The sequence below is a fragment of the Uncinocarpus reesii genome, genomic scaffold, assembly GCF_000003515.1.
Source record: "Uncinocarpus reesii 1704 scaffold_5 genomic scaffold, whole genome shotgun sequence".
Classification (NCBI taxonomy): domain Eukaryota; kingdom Fungi; phylum Ascomycota; class Eurotiomycetes; order Onygenales; family Onygenaceae; genus Uncinocarpus; species Uncinocarpus reesii.
In genome coordinates, this window is record NW_003052496.1 from 1595736 (window position 1) to 1607911 (window position 12176).

The 12176-nt window shown below is 49.5% G+C and overlaps 5 protein-coding genes and 1 non-coding gene across 6 annotated transcripts; 4 read left to right on the top strand and 2 right to left on the bottom strand.

The window, feature by feature from the left end:
• The first annotated feature begins 350 nt into the window (after window positions 1-350).
• UREG_07985 lies at window positions 351-423 on the top strand. The gene has a single exon. It is a non-coding gene; the product is annotated as a tRNA-Lys (tRNA).
• A 123-nt stretch (window positions 424-546) lies between these two features.
• Window positions 547-2434, bottom strand: UREG_07577 (uncharacterized protein; the record flags this gene model as incomplete). Its single annotated transcript, XM_002582758.1, has 4 exons — window positions 547-639; window positions 700-875; window positions 935-2214; window positions 2364-2434. 4 exons carry the CDS (start codon window positions 2432-2434, stop codon window positions 547-549), a joined length of 1620 nt encoding a protein of 539 aa, XP_002582804.1.
• A 1053-nt stretch (window positions 2435-3487) lies between these two features.
• On the bottom strand, window positions 3488-4003 carry UREG_07578 (uncharacterized protein; the record flags this gene model as incomplete). Its single annotated transcript, XM_002582759.1, has 1 exon — window positions 3488-4003. The coding sequence occupies one exon, from the start codon at window positions 4001-4003 to the stop codon at window positions 3488-3490; it is 516 nt and encodes a 171-aa protein (XP_002582805.1).
• Window positions 4004-4688: 685 nt separating this feature from the next.
• UREG_07579 (uncharacterized protein) lies at window positions 4689-6570 on the top strand (the record flags this gene model as incomplete). The annotated part of the gene is made up of 5 exons (XM_002582760.1): window positions 4689-4908; window positions 4967-5013; window positions 5176-5298; window positions 5434-5641; window positions 5699-6570. 5 exons carry the CDS (start codon window positions 4689-4691, stop codon window positions 6568-6570), a joined length of 1470 nt encoding a protein of 489 aa, XP_002582806.1.
• Window positions 6571-7249: 679 nt separating this feature from the next.
• UREG_07580 (uncharacterized protein) lies at window positions 7250-9677 on the top strand (the record flags this gene model as incomplete). Its single annotated transcript, XM_002582761.1, has 3 exons — window positions 7250-7771; window positions 7833-8829; window positions 8890-9677. 3 exons carry the CDS (start codon window positions 7250-7252, stop codon window positions 9675-9677), a joined length of 2307 nt encoding a protein of 768 aa, XP_002582807.1.
• A 742-nt stretch (window positions 9678-10419) lies between these two features.
• UREG_07581 (sorbitol dehydrogenase 2) lies at window positions 10420-11682 on the top strand (the record flags this gene model as incomplete). The annotated part of the gene is made up of 3 exons (XM_002582762.1): window positions 10420-10431; window positions 10563-10688; window positions 10756-11682. The coding sequence occupies 3 exons, from the start codon at window positions 10420-10422 to the stop codon at window positions 11680-11682; spliced, it is 1065 nt and encodes a 354-aa protein (XP_002582808.1).
• Window positions 11683-12176: the final 494 nt, after the last annotated feature.

The window sequence follows — 12176 nt, forward strand, 5'->3', positions numbered from 1 at the left end:
CAGAAGGAAACGAGGATATGGCGTCGCATTGCTCTCCCAAAGCCCCCCTGTAGCTTTCGCTCCCGAATGTCTGGGGAGAAACGTTTGAAAACGCCAGTGCATGGAGATCGCGGTGCCCCCTGCACTGATGTTGGGATGCTGACTAGGGGGTTAGTGCTCAGATTTGTCATCCTCCCGAAAGGCGGCGGCAGAAACAAGGGCAGCTGATCGCCCCGTGCGCGTTGTGATTGGCGGAAATTAGCCGAAAACGAATGGTGGCTTTCGCCGCTTTTAAGGTGCCGTTTTCGGAAGCTGACTAAATGCTGAGTGCGCCCGTCATAGGATGCGAAACGGATACTGTCTGTCAGCAAGCCCGGGTAGCTCAGTCGGTAGAGCATGAGGCTTTTAACCTCAGGGTCCAGAGTTCGAGCCTCTGCTCGGGCGGCTTTCTTTTTTTGTCTTTTTATCGTTCAAACAATACAGGTTCTTTTATATTGCGATTACACATTTGCAAGGTCGTTCGTTCTATACAAGACATAAACTATATACAATTCAATACCCTTATCACTACCATTTTTTGACTTCACCAGCTTTAGGAGACTCCATCCTCACTACTTTATCGCAGTTGAGAAGCGATAGAGGATCCAAAGCTTGCTTAATCTAAAGAAATGAAGTTAGCTACTGCATGTCAGCTTGATTATGGGATTCTAAGCATCGTACCTTGCGCATCGTGTCCACTGTTGAATCTCCAAGCTCATGAGGAAGGTAGTCTCGCTTGATAAGTCCCACGCCATGCTCGCCAGTGACCGTACCCTCCATTTCAACCGCCCTTTTTACCATCCGATGGACGACTTCTTCGGCAACGACACGTTCGCTATCGTTGAATAACAGGATAGCTGGTGCATTGTAAGTTAGCAATCTTTAAACGACGATCAGGCGAATGAGAAAGACTCACTATGGAAGTTGCCATCTCCGACATGACCACAGATCCCAGCCAGTAAGCCGTTGTTCGTGATATCCTCCTTCGTTGCCTCAATGATATCAGGTAGCTTACTGATGGGTACCGCAACGTCGGTGGTCCAAACCCGGTCGCTGTCATTTCTTCTCATAGCCAGGACGCTCCATAACGCCTCTTTTCTTGCACTCCATAGTTCCCGGTTCTCATCCTCGCCCTGAGCAAATTCAAAGGACTGGCCCTTTGTATCTTTAGCGATCTTTTGGACAATTTTGATTTGCTCTTTTATTCCAGCAGGGGTCCCTGTGAATTTGAAAAAGATGGTTGGAGCTTCTTTCCATGTTCTCCTCGTTGCTTTGGCGTCGTTGATACATTTCATCTGCACATCATCTAAAATTTCGACGCCCGCTACTTGGACGCCTTCCCCTACGACTTTAGAGACGCACTCAGCAGCAGCGTGGATTGATGGGAAAGCAGCGACCGCAACACTTTCGCTCTTCGGCTTAGGCGTGACTTTCAAAGTGGCTTCCGTCACTAGCCCCAGTGTGCCTTCGCTTCCGATGAAGAGCTTTGTAAGATCGTATCCCGCGCTGGATTTCCGTGGGCGCTGTCTGGTCTTGATGACGGTTCCATCCGCAAGGACTACTGTCAAGGAGAGAACCCATTCGCGCATCGTGCCATACCGATAAGCGTTGGTCCCAGAGCAGCCAGTTCCCACCATTCCTCCAATCTGCGCCCCTGGACCCGGATCGGGAGGGAAAAAGAGGCCATGCTTGGCAAGTTCTTCGTTGAGATCTTCCCATCCGACCGCTGGCTGCACCACGACGTCCAAGTCCCTTTCATGCAAAGCTAATATCTCTCCCATGCGACGGAAATCAACGCATACACCCCCCCGCGTGGGGGAGAAATGTCCTTCCAAGCTGGTTCCACCCGAATAAGGCGTCACCGGAATTCTTCGATCGTGGCAAATCTTCATTATACGAGAAACCTCCTCCGTTGTGGACGGAAACACGACTAAAAACGGCTTCTCGTTGGGCTTGGCGGTATATGATGACCAGTCCGAGCCGGAATGCTCCTCCAAATCGATCTTGTCCGTCGAAACATTTTCCTTCCCTACAATTTCAACAAAGTCGGCCCATGCTGCCTGTAGATTGGTGGCAGATGTCTGGTGACGCGGCTTCTGGGCCTCATGGAGGGTCGTAGTGGAGGAGTCCGGTAGAGCGGTAGGTCGTAAGGATCCTAGGTAGTAACATCCGATAGCCGTGACAATCACCGCTGTGCTATTGTTAGTTATACAGGAGTTGGGGCAATTAATTGGCAACTGAAAGGAAATTTAGTCGGGCAAACGCACTCAAAGTAATTGCCGTATTTCGGATAGCCGGTGACTCTCTCTGCATCCGGGCATAGCGCTCAAGCTCTGCCCGCTCACGGTGTATTCTCTGTTGTGTACTTTCGTACAATTGGCCTTTGAACGTTGGCTTTTCCTCCGCCCTCGCGCATGTCGTTCCAAAGGATCGTTTTGGGGTTGCTCGAAGCTTGGAAGCGTGATTACAGGTGAGATTGGCCATCCGTTGGGCCGAGGAGGCAGCCTGGGCGGCTTTGGCCGCTACTTCGCGAGATCTAAACATGATCACGGAGCATGCCGGGTCTCAAGAGCTCTTTTGCTTGACAATGCCGTCGTTATCTTGGTTGAATTCAAGGCATTGGGCGTGGAGGTGCAAGCGTAAGGTTCATGGTGATGCTTTGAAGAGTGTTGAAAGATTGGCTAGATGCGATTATTATTGAAGCTCGTTAGCTAACTAGTTAGCTCGTTATGCAAGGTTGGACACTTCTTGGCGCCCGGCCAACCCCATACTCCATACTCCATACAAATCAGATAGCCATTTATCAGTGATCACTCAAACAACACTTGCATTTCAAATTATTTTATTCTTGCTTGGAATGCTTTAGGGCTCGAAGCTGCATGTAAGGCCCAATACTGATTGTCACATCTTCCATATATTCGTACTGTAAGTGGCGAGTAGCTGATGGATTTTTGGGGGCATCTGAAGCCGTATTAATGTGCTGGTTGAGATTCATTTGCTCAGACATTCTGCAGATCGAAGCATTGGGCCATAGTTGTGATGCCCAATTGGAGGCACATCAATGGTGAGGCAATCGCAAGATGCCATTCTAAAGTTTTCCTCAGGAGCCAGTATAATAAGTTAACTAGTGAAGCAAAGCCCTTCATCACTCACCCTTTCCTTCTGTCTGGTTTCTCAGGGTAAACCCTTGGGCAATATTTAAAGACCCTGTAGTCGTACCTTTAGAGATTATCTGCTAAAAACCCCTCTCCTCAAAAAGGATTCGAGCAAAATATCAGGGGATACCGAAAACGAACTGAAAGAATGACAAGCTAACTAATTAAGAGCTACAGCTCTGAGCAGGTAAAAGACAATTTCGGCTTTTCTCCAACCAGCGTAGGATCTCCAGCGTGGTAAATGAACGAACCAAAAAAAGCACCTCCAAGTTAGATTGCAATCTTGTTGCGCTCGCGATCATATCAATGACCAGCTATGCAGCGCTGGATCGGCTTTTTTCAACGGACGGTTTGCGGGCTTGCATGGCGCGCATCGCCGCATCTTTCGCCTCGTACTCGATAAAATTGATCTTGTTCCGGTCCGGTTGAATACCAAGGTACCCCTCGTTTGCGAGCAGATAAATGGCCTCTAAAAGCCATTTTCGACACGATTGGACACCATCCACTTTCACGTCTTTAAGTCTCTCGTGAACCACAGTAAGGAATTCGTTGCGCATATCATCCAATTTTCCAATCTTCAATGCAGTAAGAAGACTTAGGGAGTTTTGGACGTTGTAGGGAGATATAACTTGGTATTCCCAATCGCCAGTAGGACTCTTATCGGTGTAGTGGTGCAGGAAGCCGTCAGTATCGCCTTCCGCAACGAAAAGGCCCCAGTGGAACCGGTCGGTAAATCCCATATTAAACACAAGGACATAAACTCCTGCTGCATCAACTCTCATGCGAGCCTCTTCAATCACAGTGGGCATATCTTCGCCTGGGGTAGACATCTTCCTTTCAAGAAGTGTCGGGAAAGGTAGACAGTCAGTCGTAGATTGTTTGTTTTCTTGCTTTGGGTTTGTAGGTAGTTAATCGATGAATAACTAAGCTTGGAGGAATGTTGCCAGGGATGAAAATCCGAGATCAAATATCAGTTTCCACGAGTAATCCCGCGCCTGTTATGGGCTTTTAAGCGCCCAGCAGAATCGTGCAGGGAGACGATGAAGGGGGTATCCCAGGGCGGTTAAAGGCGCAGGACACAGTCATGGCACAGGGATGAGCACCCGGGAACCTGGAGGCCCTCCACTTCAACTTGTCATTGTATGAGCTGTCGGCCGCCGCATTGTTCGCTCGGGAACACAGCCAAGAGCCACTAGATCTCCCCTAGAGGTCAGAGTTCGAGTTGTCTGGCCAGTACCGGCTCGCCAAACTGAGCGCAGCCAGCATCCAACAAAATTGGATTGCAGCGCTGGTCGATCCGGACCACGCTGGAGGACGATATGCTGTTAATTCGTTCATGCTTGGGATGCGATGAAGCGGGGAAGCCAGTCGCGGCCGAGATCCGCTAGTCCAAAGGCGGTTAATTGGCTATCAAGCTTTAGCTTTATTAGTCAGCCTCCTTTCTGCCAAGAAGAGCTCGCTGAACTAGGAAGGCGGCCTCTCCGCGTCTCGATATCGGGAGAGGAATCAGCCGCCATGGAGTCGGATCCTTCAGATTTCTCACTTGCGCAAGCAGCCATCAAATCCTCAGACCTCCCTGCCATTGATCATCTCACACTGTCCTTCTTCGTCCTCGATGCGGTCGACTCAGACGAAGCCGCCCGTTACATTCTAAACCGGCTGTCCGCATCTTCAGACTCCGCTGAGAACGTCCTTCGATCTATCAAACGGGAGCTAGCTCAACTATCCCGGAAGTGTACGCGATCTCTCTTCTCTCGTGCCCCTGTCCAGGTGCAATTTTGATCATGGAACAGTCGCTCGCCACGATGCTCTACCATTGGAAGTTGATGAGGCACTCCGTGTGCGTGACAACCATCGTTGTTGTGTCTCGGGCTCAACAACCAACCTAAAAGGCACTTATATTGTTTCGCCGTTAATACTGGCCGACGAGTCATTAAGCCCTAATGTATTCATTCTCCCATCTCCGTGTTTGCCTAGACACGCCCACTGACTCGCGCTGCAGGGGGAGTTGCGACCACTTCTGGAAGCTGCTATAACTAAAGACCTTACAGAAAAGCTGTTTTCATTGATCCAATTTTCTGATAAGCCAAGCCAGCTGAAAAACCTGTGGCTTATGTCTCCTACTGTGAGATCGGCTTTCCAGGATGGCCACATTCATATGCACAAAGTCCCTCAGCTGACGGACGGAAAGATAAATGTTTGACTACCTTCAAGGGCATAGAGCGGATAGGTTTTCTAACTTGCGGCTCTTCCTTTACAGTGGTTTGCGGAGCGACAACTACCAGGGTACTTTGTTCAGGGTATCCTTCAAGGAAGAAAAGGGTTCTACACTCCTCCGACATCACCAGATGAGCAACTATACCCTCTACCAGAAGCATTTCTCCTCCAAATCCACAGAGTCCTCTCTCACCCATTGCACTTTCTCGCTATTGAGCGTCAGATCCATCAAGGATGGCCATTGGTCAACGGTCAGATATCACTACCGGATGAACTTGTCAATATACGCCGCTAACCTTTTTTGTTAGATCCAATGCCCCTTGGGGCTGTCGCAAGATCTCTTCTAAGAGGCTTGTTCGCCCTTCTCCCAACTGTCATATGCGTCCAGTTGTACAAACTGGTTAATAAAGCAGTCGATAAATTCGACCCCGCCCAAAAGGGTTCAGCAATCAAATTTTTGCCATTTGGCCTTGTACTTAAATCTAGCCATAGAGTTTCCAAAAGCGAAGCAAATGCGCTTCATTTGGTGGAAAAATACACCTCGATCAACGCCCCTCGGCTGATCAATGCCACTGTTGTGAACGACACGGACCTCAGGATTAACAATCATCCCGTGCATAACTATTTACTGATGACACGGGTTCCCGGAGACGACCTAAGCGACGTTTTCTATCGAATGACGTACGAAGAGCGCGCTCAGTTCGCAAAGGACTTGGGAAAGTGCATTTCTGAATATCGCCAAATCCCCAGCAGCCATAACACCAACCACGAGATCTGTGATACCTTAGGCGGTGCCTTTCGTGACAATCGGATGGGTGGAGGCCTGCACGGGCCGTTTGATTCTAAGATAGACTTCCTCAACTACCTCAGTCCAGGCCGCCTAGCAGCCCTCAGAGACGAACTTCCACTATCCGCACTCTATCGAAACAACCATAGAATTGTCTTTTCGCACTCTGATCTTCATAGAACTAACATCAAAGTCCGTGGCGGCCGGCTGGTAGGCATTATTGACTGGGAAGCCGCTGGATTCAAGCCCGAGTACTGGGAGTACACAAGGGCAGTGTGGCCGTATTTCGGGGACCGGCGAGTCGAGAAGGAGATGGCGCTGGCTTTTGAGAAAAGTTACGCCGAGGAGTTGGAAGCTGAGAAGCTTTTGTGGAGGAGGTATCTCATGTTCTGACACTTTGCTGTATGAAGGGTTTGGAGAGTGTGCGGGTATCTGGTTTGGGGGCGGGATCCGCACCTATGTACCGAGTATTGCAGGATAGTCGAATCAACGATTCCCCTAGGTCTGCTGGAAGGAGTATGGGCGTGAGGATTGCAGCAGTAAATATCCGAGTACGAAGCCATTTAATACCTTTATTCGGAAGATCCCAAAGCACCCGGCTTGCACACGATTTGACAATATAAACCGTAAAAGTTAGTTACGGAGTACAGAAAACGAAAATTGACTGCATTGAAGTTTGTTTAACATACGCTCGCAATGCAAATCTTGCCAAAGTTCTCTCGATAGTTACACTGCAGCTCAATCGAAGCCAGCGTCTCTTCAGCACCAGTTTAGACGCAAATCCCAAAGTCAATCATCCCGCAGACCGCGTTTCTGATGTGACCTCTTGAAGCGTATTCCGGGATAGCATCGGGAGCTTCCTCTTTAACAACGGAGCTTCAACCTTCTTCCACTTGAGTTCCGGACGGTTTCTGCCGACCGCGATGGACACAGGTAGCTACTAGTTAAGTATGCGATATCCCTTAACAGTGTGTAATATTCCCCTTGAGGTCCATTTCTTTTGCGTCTCAATTCCTCTCAATTCACCATCGCCGGCGGTGGTCTTGCTTCTCAATAGTTGAAATATCTAAAAATGAATTCCGGCGCTACTCGTCGGGTTGCATTCCCGATTGACCAGAACTGGGTGTTCAAAAAAGCAGCTGATGAGGACATTCAATATCTTCCCGTTGCTCAGTTCCCGACAAACATTCATTTGGATCTTATGCACCATGGGATCATTGAAGATCCATTTGTCGGGAAAAACGAGGACAGAGTGCAGTGGGTGGGCGAAGAATCATGGGTGTACAGGACAACCTTCTCTACTCCGTCCTTCGATAGTGCAGGCAAAGCGGTCCTCGCATTTGACGGCTTGGACACATACGCCACGGTCAAACTAAACGGTAGGACTATCCTGTCGACGGAAAACATGTTCGTGCCGGAAAGAGTCGATGTGACCGACATGCTCGACGCTGAAGATGAGAATACATTGGAAATCGTTTTTCATAGCGCTTTACAGATCGGAAAGGAGCTTCAGAGGCAACATCCAGAACACCTATGGGGCTGTTGGAATGGGGATCCAAGCAGGTGTGCCGTCAGAAAGGCACAATATCATTACGTGAGATAACCTTGTGGGCAACATAACATCAGATGATATTGGCTGACGAACCGGATATCAGGGGTGGGACTGGGGACCCATGCTGATGACATGCGGCCCGTGGAGACCTATCAACCTCGAGGTCTTCACGGCTCGGATTGCCGATATACACTGTCGAACCAGCGTTGAAAAGTCCCTTAAACATGCGGAAGTGACAGTGACGGTCGAAGTGGAAGGGGATGCAGATGAAGTGATTATACAGGTGCACCACCATAACAGCGTGAAAGCGCAAGCAACGGCTGTGATAGATCTCGGCATTGCCACGGCGACTTTTCTTATCCGCGATCCTCAACTCTGGTATCCGGCTAACTACGGCCGGCAACCACTGTATACCCTTCATGCAACTTTGGTGCGAGGTGGTGACGAGCTGGATAGCTCTTCTAAGCGCATTGGACTCCGCCAGGCTCGAGTGGTGCGGAAGCCGCTAGATGGGGCTGGTGGTGAAACGTTTTTCTTCGAAATCAACAACATTCCCATCTTCTGCGGAGGGAGTAACTGGATTCCAGCGGATAGCTTCACGCCTCGAATATCCCCAAAGAAGTATCGAGATTGGCTCCGGCTACTTGTTGACGGAAACCAAGTGATGGTCCGGGTATGGGGTGGCGGGATATTTGAAGAGCAAGTTTTCTATGATACCTGTGACGAACTCGGCATACTTGTGTGGCAGGATTTTTTGTTTGCCTGTGGGAATTATCCAGCGTACAAGAACTTCCTCGAGACGGTGGAGCGCGAGGCCGTTGCCAACGTCAAGCGTCTCAGACACCACCCGTCCATCGTTATCTGGGCTGGGAACAACGAAGATTATCAATATGCAGAAAGTGAGAAGTTGGGGTACAATCCAAGCGACCAGGATCCCTCTAACTGGCTCAAGTCGACGTTCCCTGCTAGATATATTTACGAGAAACTCCTGGCTGACGTGATGAAGACGCTTAGCCCTGATACTTACTACCACTTTGGCTCCCCATGGGGAGGTAAATCTAGCGCGGATCCACTGGCGGGAGATATACATCAATGGAACGGTACGTCCTCTTGCCTTTCTTAGCCTTATGGTTGCGCTTTTGTTAAACCCGTTATTCTAGTCTGGCATGGGACCCAGGAGAAGTATCAAAACTTTGACAAACTGTCCGGCAGATTCGTTTCAGAATTTGGCATGGAAGGATTTCCAAGCATCGAAACTATCGACTCCTACCTACCAGGCGGGGAAAACGACAACGACAGGTACCCCCAGTCGTCCACTGTTGACTTTCATAATAAAGCCATTGGCCACGAAAGACGGCTGGCTTTGTATATGGTTGAGAATATCAGGTACCAGTTTGAACCTTTTGAACAATATATTCACTGTACGCAGTTGATGCAGGCGGAGTGTTTGGCTAGTGCGTATCGTGCGTGGAGGCGTCAGTGGAAAGGGCCAGGGCGAGAATATTGTGCTGGGGCATTGGTATGGCAGATGAATGATTGTTGGCCAGTGACATCTTGGGCTATCGTAGATTATTATCTTCGACCCAAGCATGCATATTACGCGATCAAACGAGAGCTGGCACCGGTCACGATTGGCCTTAAGCGGCCACTGGGGAAGGCGTCTCTACCAAGGTCAGAGAATGAAAAGATCGACGTATGGGCTTCCAATTTCACTCTGCAGACCAAAACTGTTGAAGTGGTCATCAAAGTGTTCGACATTACCACAGGGGAAGAGGTTCTCTCAGAGACGCTTCCTGAGCCGGTAACCCTTGAGCAAAATTGCAGCACTGAAATCACGGAATATGATCTCCCCGTAGTTGGAGATGCTGAAAAGCAACATTTCGCTTGTGGTTGCAGCTACTTTTCGAAAACGAAAGCAATCGCACGATGCATCACTGCAGAGCCGTGAAGTATACACATCTGCCGTACTCTAATGGGGCTGAAGAATTTGCTCTGTCCCGACGCCGCCAGCCCAGCTGAAAGTATCAGCCAAGGTCCCCGGTGAAAGGGCTTGGGGGCTGTATTCTAAAGTTGAGGGTGTGAGATTTGAAGACAATTGCGTTGACCTTGTCCCTGGTGAAGTCGTTTATATTGGTGTTCGCGGGTTGCAGAAAGGCGAAGAAGATAGGATCACTGTTCGGTTCCTGCAATAGACAGTGAAGAAGATCAAAGATCCCCGATTCTACTGAATATTTCGGGAGTATACCAGTTTTGCAGCATAATGCAATAGCCAGCATTAACCTGGCTTTCCAATTTTTCAAATCTTCTCCTCCTACAGTGCCTAGACACATTCATTCTTGCGAGAGACGGGAAGCAAATAACATCCCGGAAGTCGTTTACTCAGACCAAAATCGCGGGCCAACATCGATGCCAGTTTGATTCCGGCCCGATTTGTCCAGTTTTGGAAATTCCGGTGCTGGGAGTACTAGCGAGAAGCTTTAACCAACGGCCCCCGTAGTTCTTAGTTGCTGCCGTCCCACCTTTGGGCACTTCCGGGCTTTAAGCAAGAGCTCGCCACGGGGCCAAGGCACAAAAGCTACGCCATTAATATAATACTACTAACTCGAGTGCTGTTTCGCTTCTAGAAAATTCAAAAGAAACCAGTTCGTTATCGATGAAGTTGGATTGAAATACACAGTAAATATTTAGTGATGGCTGCCCCGGTGAGTGACATCATTGTCAATGGGAGCTTAGCTACCCAACCCTTGCTGCTTGCCCATGAGCTGAAGCAACAACCTCCTATGTGAAGACAATTACCGGACCAGACTCAATTAACACCATTTATCCTCCTTAGAAGAACTTGTCTTTTGTCCTCGAGAGTGTCAAAAAGGTCAAATTCGAAGACCGCCCCCTCCCAGCCATCAAGCACCCCCACGATGTCATGATCAACGTGAAATACACTGGCATCTGCGGTAGCGATGTATGTGTTCCTACCAGCTCTTTAGAAACTAAAACGGGCTTTATTCGACTAAGTACAGCTTACATAGGTCCACTACTGGGACCACGGCGTCATTGGCCCCTTCACCCTCAAGGAGCCCATGGTCCTCGGCCACGAGTCCAGCGGCATAATCACCTCCGTCGGCCCAGCCGTAAGATCCCTCAAGCCCGGTGACCGCGTCGCTCTCGAGCCGGGAATACCATGTCGGCGATGTGACCCTTGCAAGAGCGGCACATACAATCTGTGCGACGACATGGCCTTTGCAGCGACGCCGCCGTATGACGGCACGCTGGCAAAGTACTATGTGTTGCCCGAGGACTTTTGCTATAAGATTCCAGAGGGGATGAGTCTACAAGAAGCTGCGCTGATGGAGCCGTTGGGCGTTGCGGTGCACGTTACCAGGCGAGGCGGGGTGAGGGCGGGCGATCAGGTGGTTGTGTTTGGCGCCGGGCCCGTGGGCTTGTTATGCTGCGCTGTGGCGCGGGCGTTTTGTGCGTCCAAGGTCATTGCGGTGGATATTCAGCAAGAGCGATTGGAATTTGCGAAAAAGTATGCTGCAACGGGGACATTCCAGCCAGCATCGGTCTCGGCCGTGGAAAATGCGACAAGGTTGAAAGAACTGCATGGCCTGGGCCAGGGAGCTGATGTTGTGCTTGACGCATCCGGCGCAGAGGCTTCGGCTCACACGGGGATTCACGCTCTGCGACGCGGCGGCACATACGTGCAGGGCGGGATGGGGCGCGCAGAGTTCAGCGTCCCGATGATGGCTGTGTGTACGGGAGAGATAAATGTAAAAGGAAGCTTCCGATATGGCAGTGGCGATTATAAACTCGCCTTGGAGCTTGTTGCATCTGGGAAAATTCGGGTGAAAGAGTTGATAACCAAGATCGTCGATTTCACCGACGCCGAACAGGCATTTCTGGAGGTTAAAGCCGGCAAGGGGATTAAAACATTGATCGCTGGAGTGGAAGATTAGCTAGAATATATTGAGATCGTGATCGATAGTGCTATCCAATATATGATCACATCATGAGTTGATTTTGTTGAATAGGGTAGGGTCTACGGACTATCTCACCTGCTCTGAAGTTTCTCTTTGATATTAAAGCATAGGCAATCAGATAAGCTGCGCAAGACTCAAGCGCAATCTTCTGCAATCAAACTATCATTAGTATTAGGAAGTATTGTAGTATTATTCACTTCGCTACAGAGAAACAGGTGCGCGTATACATTCAACAGCAGAAAGCCAGCCCCAGCTGATGCAAGACAGATGTGTGCTTGATCCCGGTGGGTTAAACTGAAAACATAACGAATGTGACGGGGGTATCATTCCAATAGAAAAGCAAGAAGCCAAGTGTGCAATGCAAAGGCATTGGTGGCCTAGAAAATCTGGCCGGGAAGAGGTGAAGCAAAGCCCAAAGTTCAAGATTGGGCGAATTCAAAAAAATGTCTCAACTCGTAAGACAGACGTAG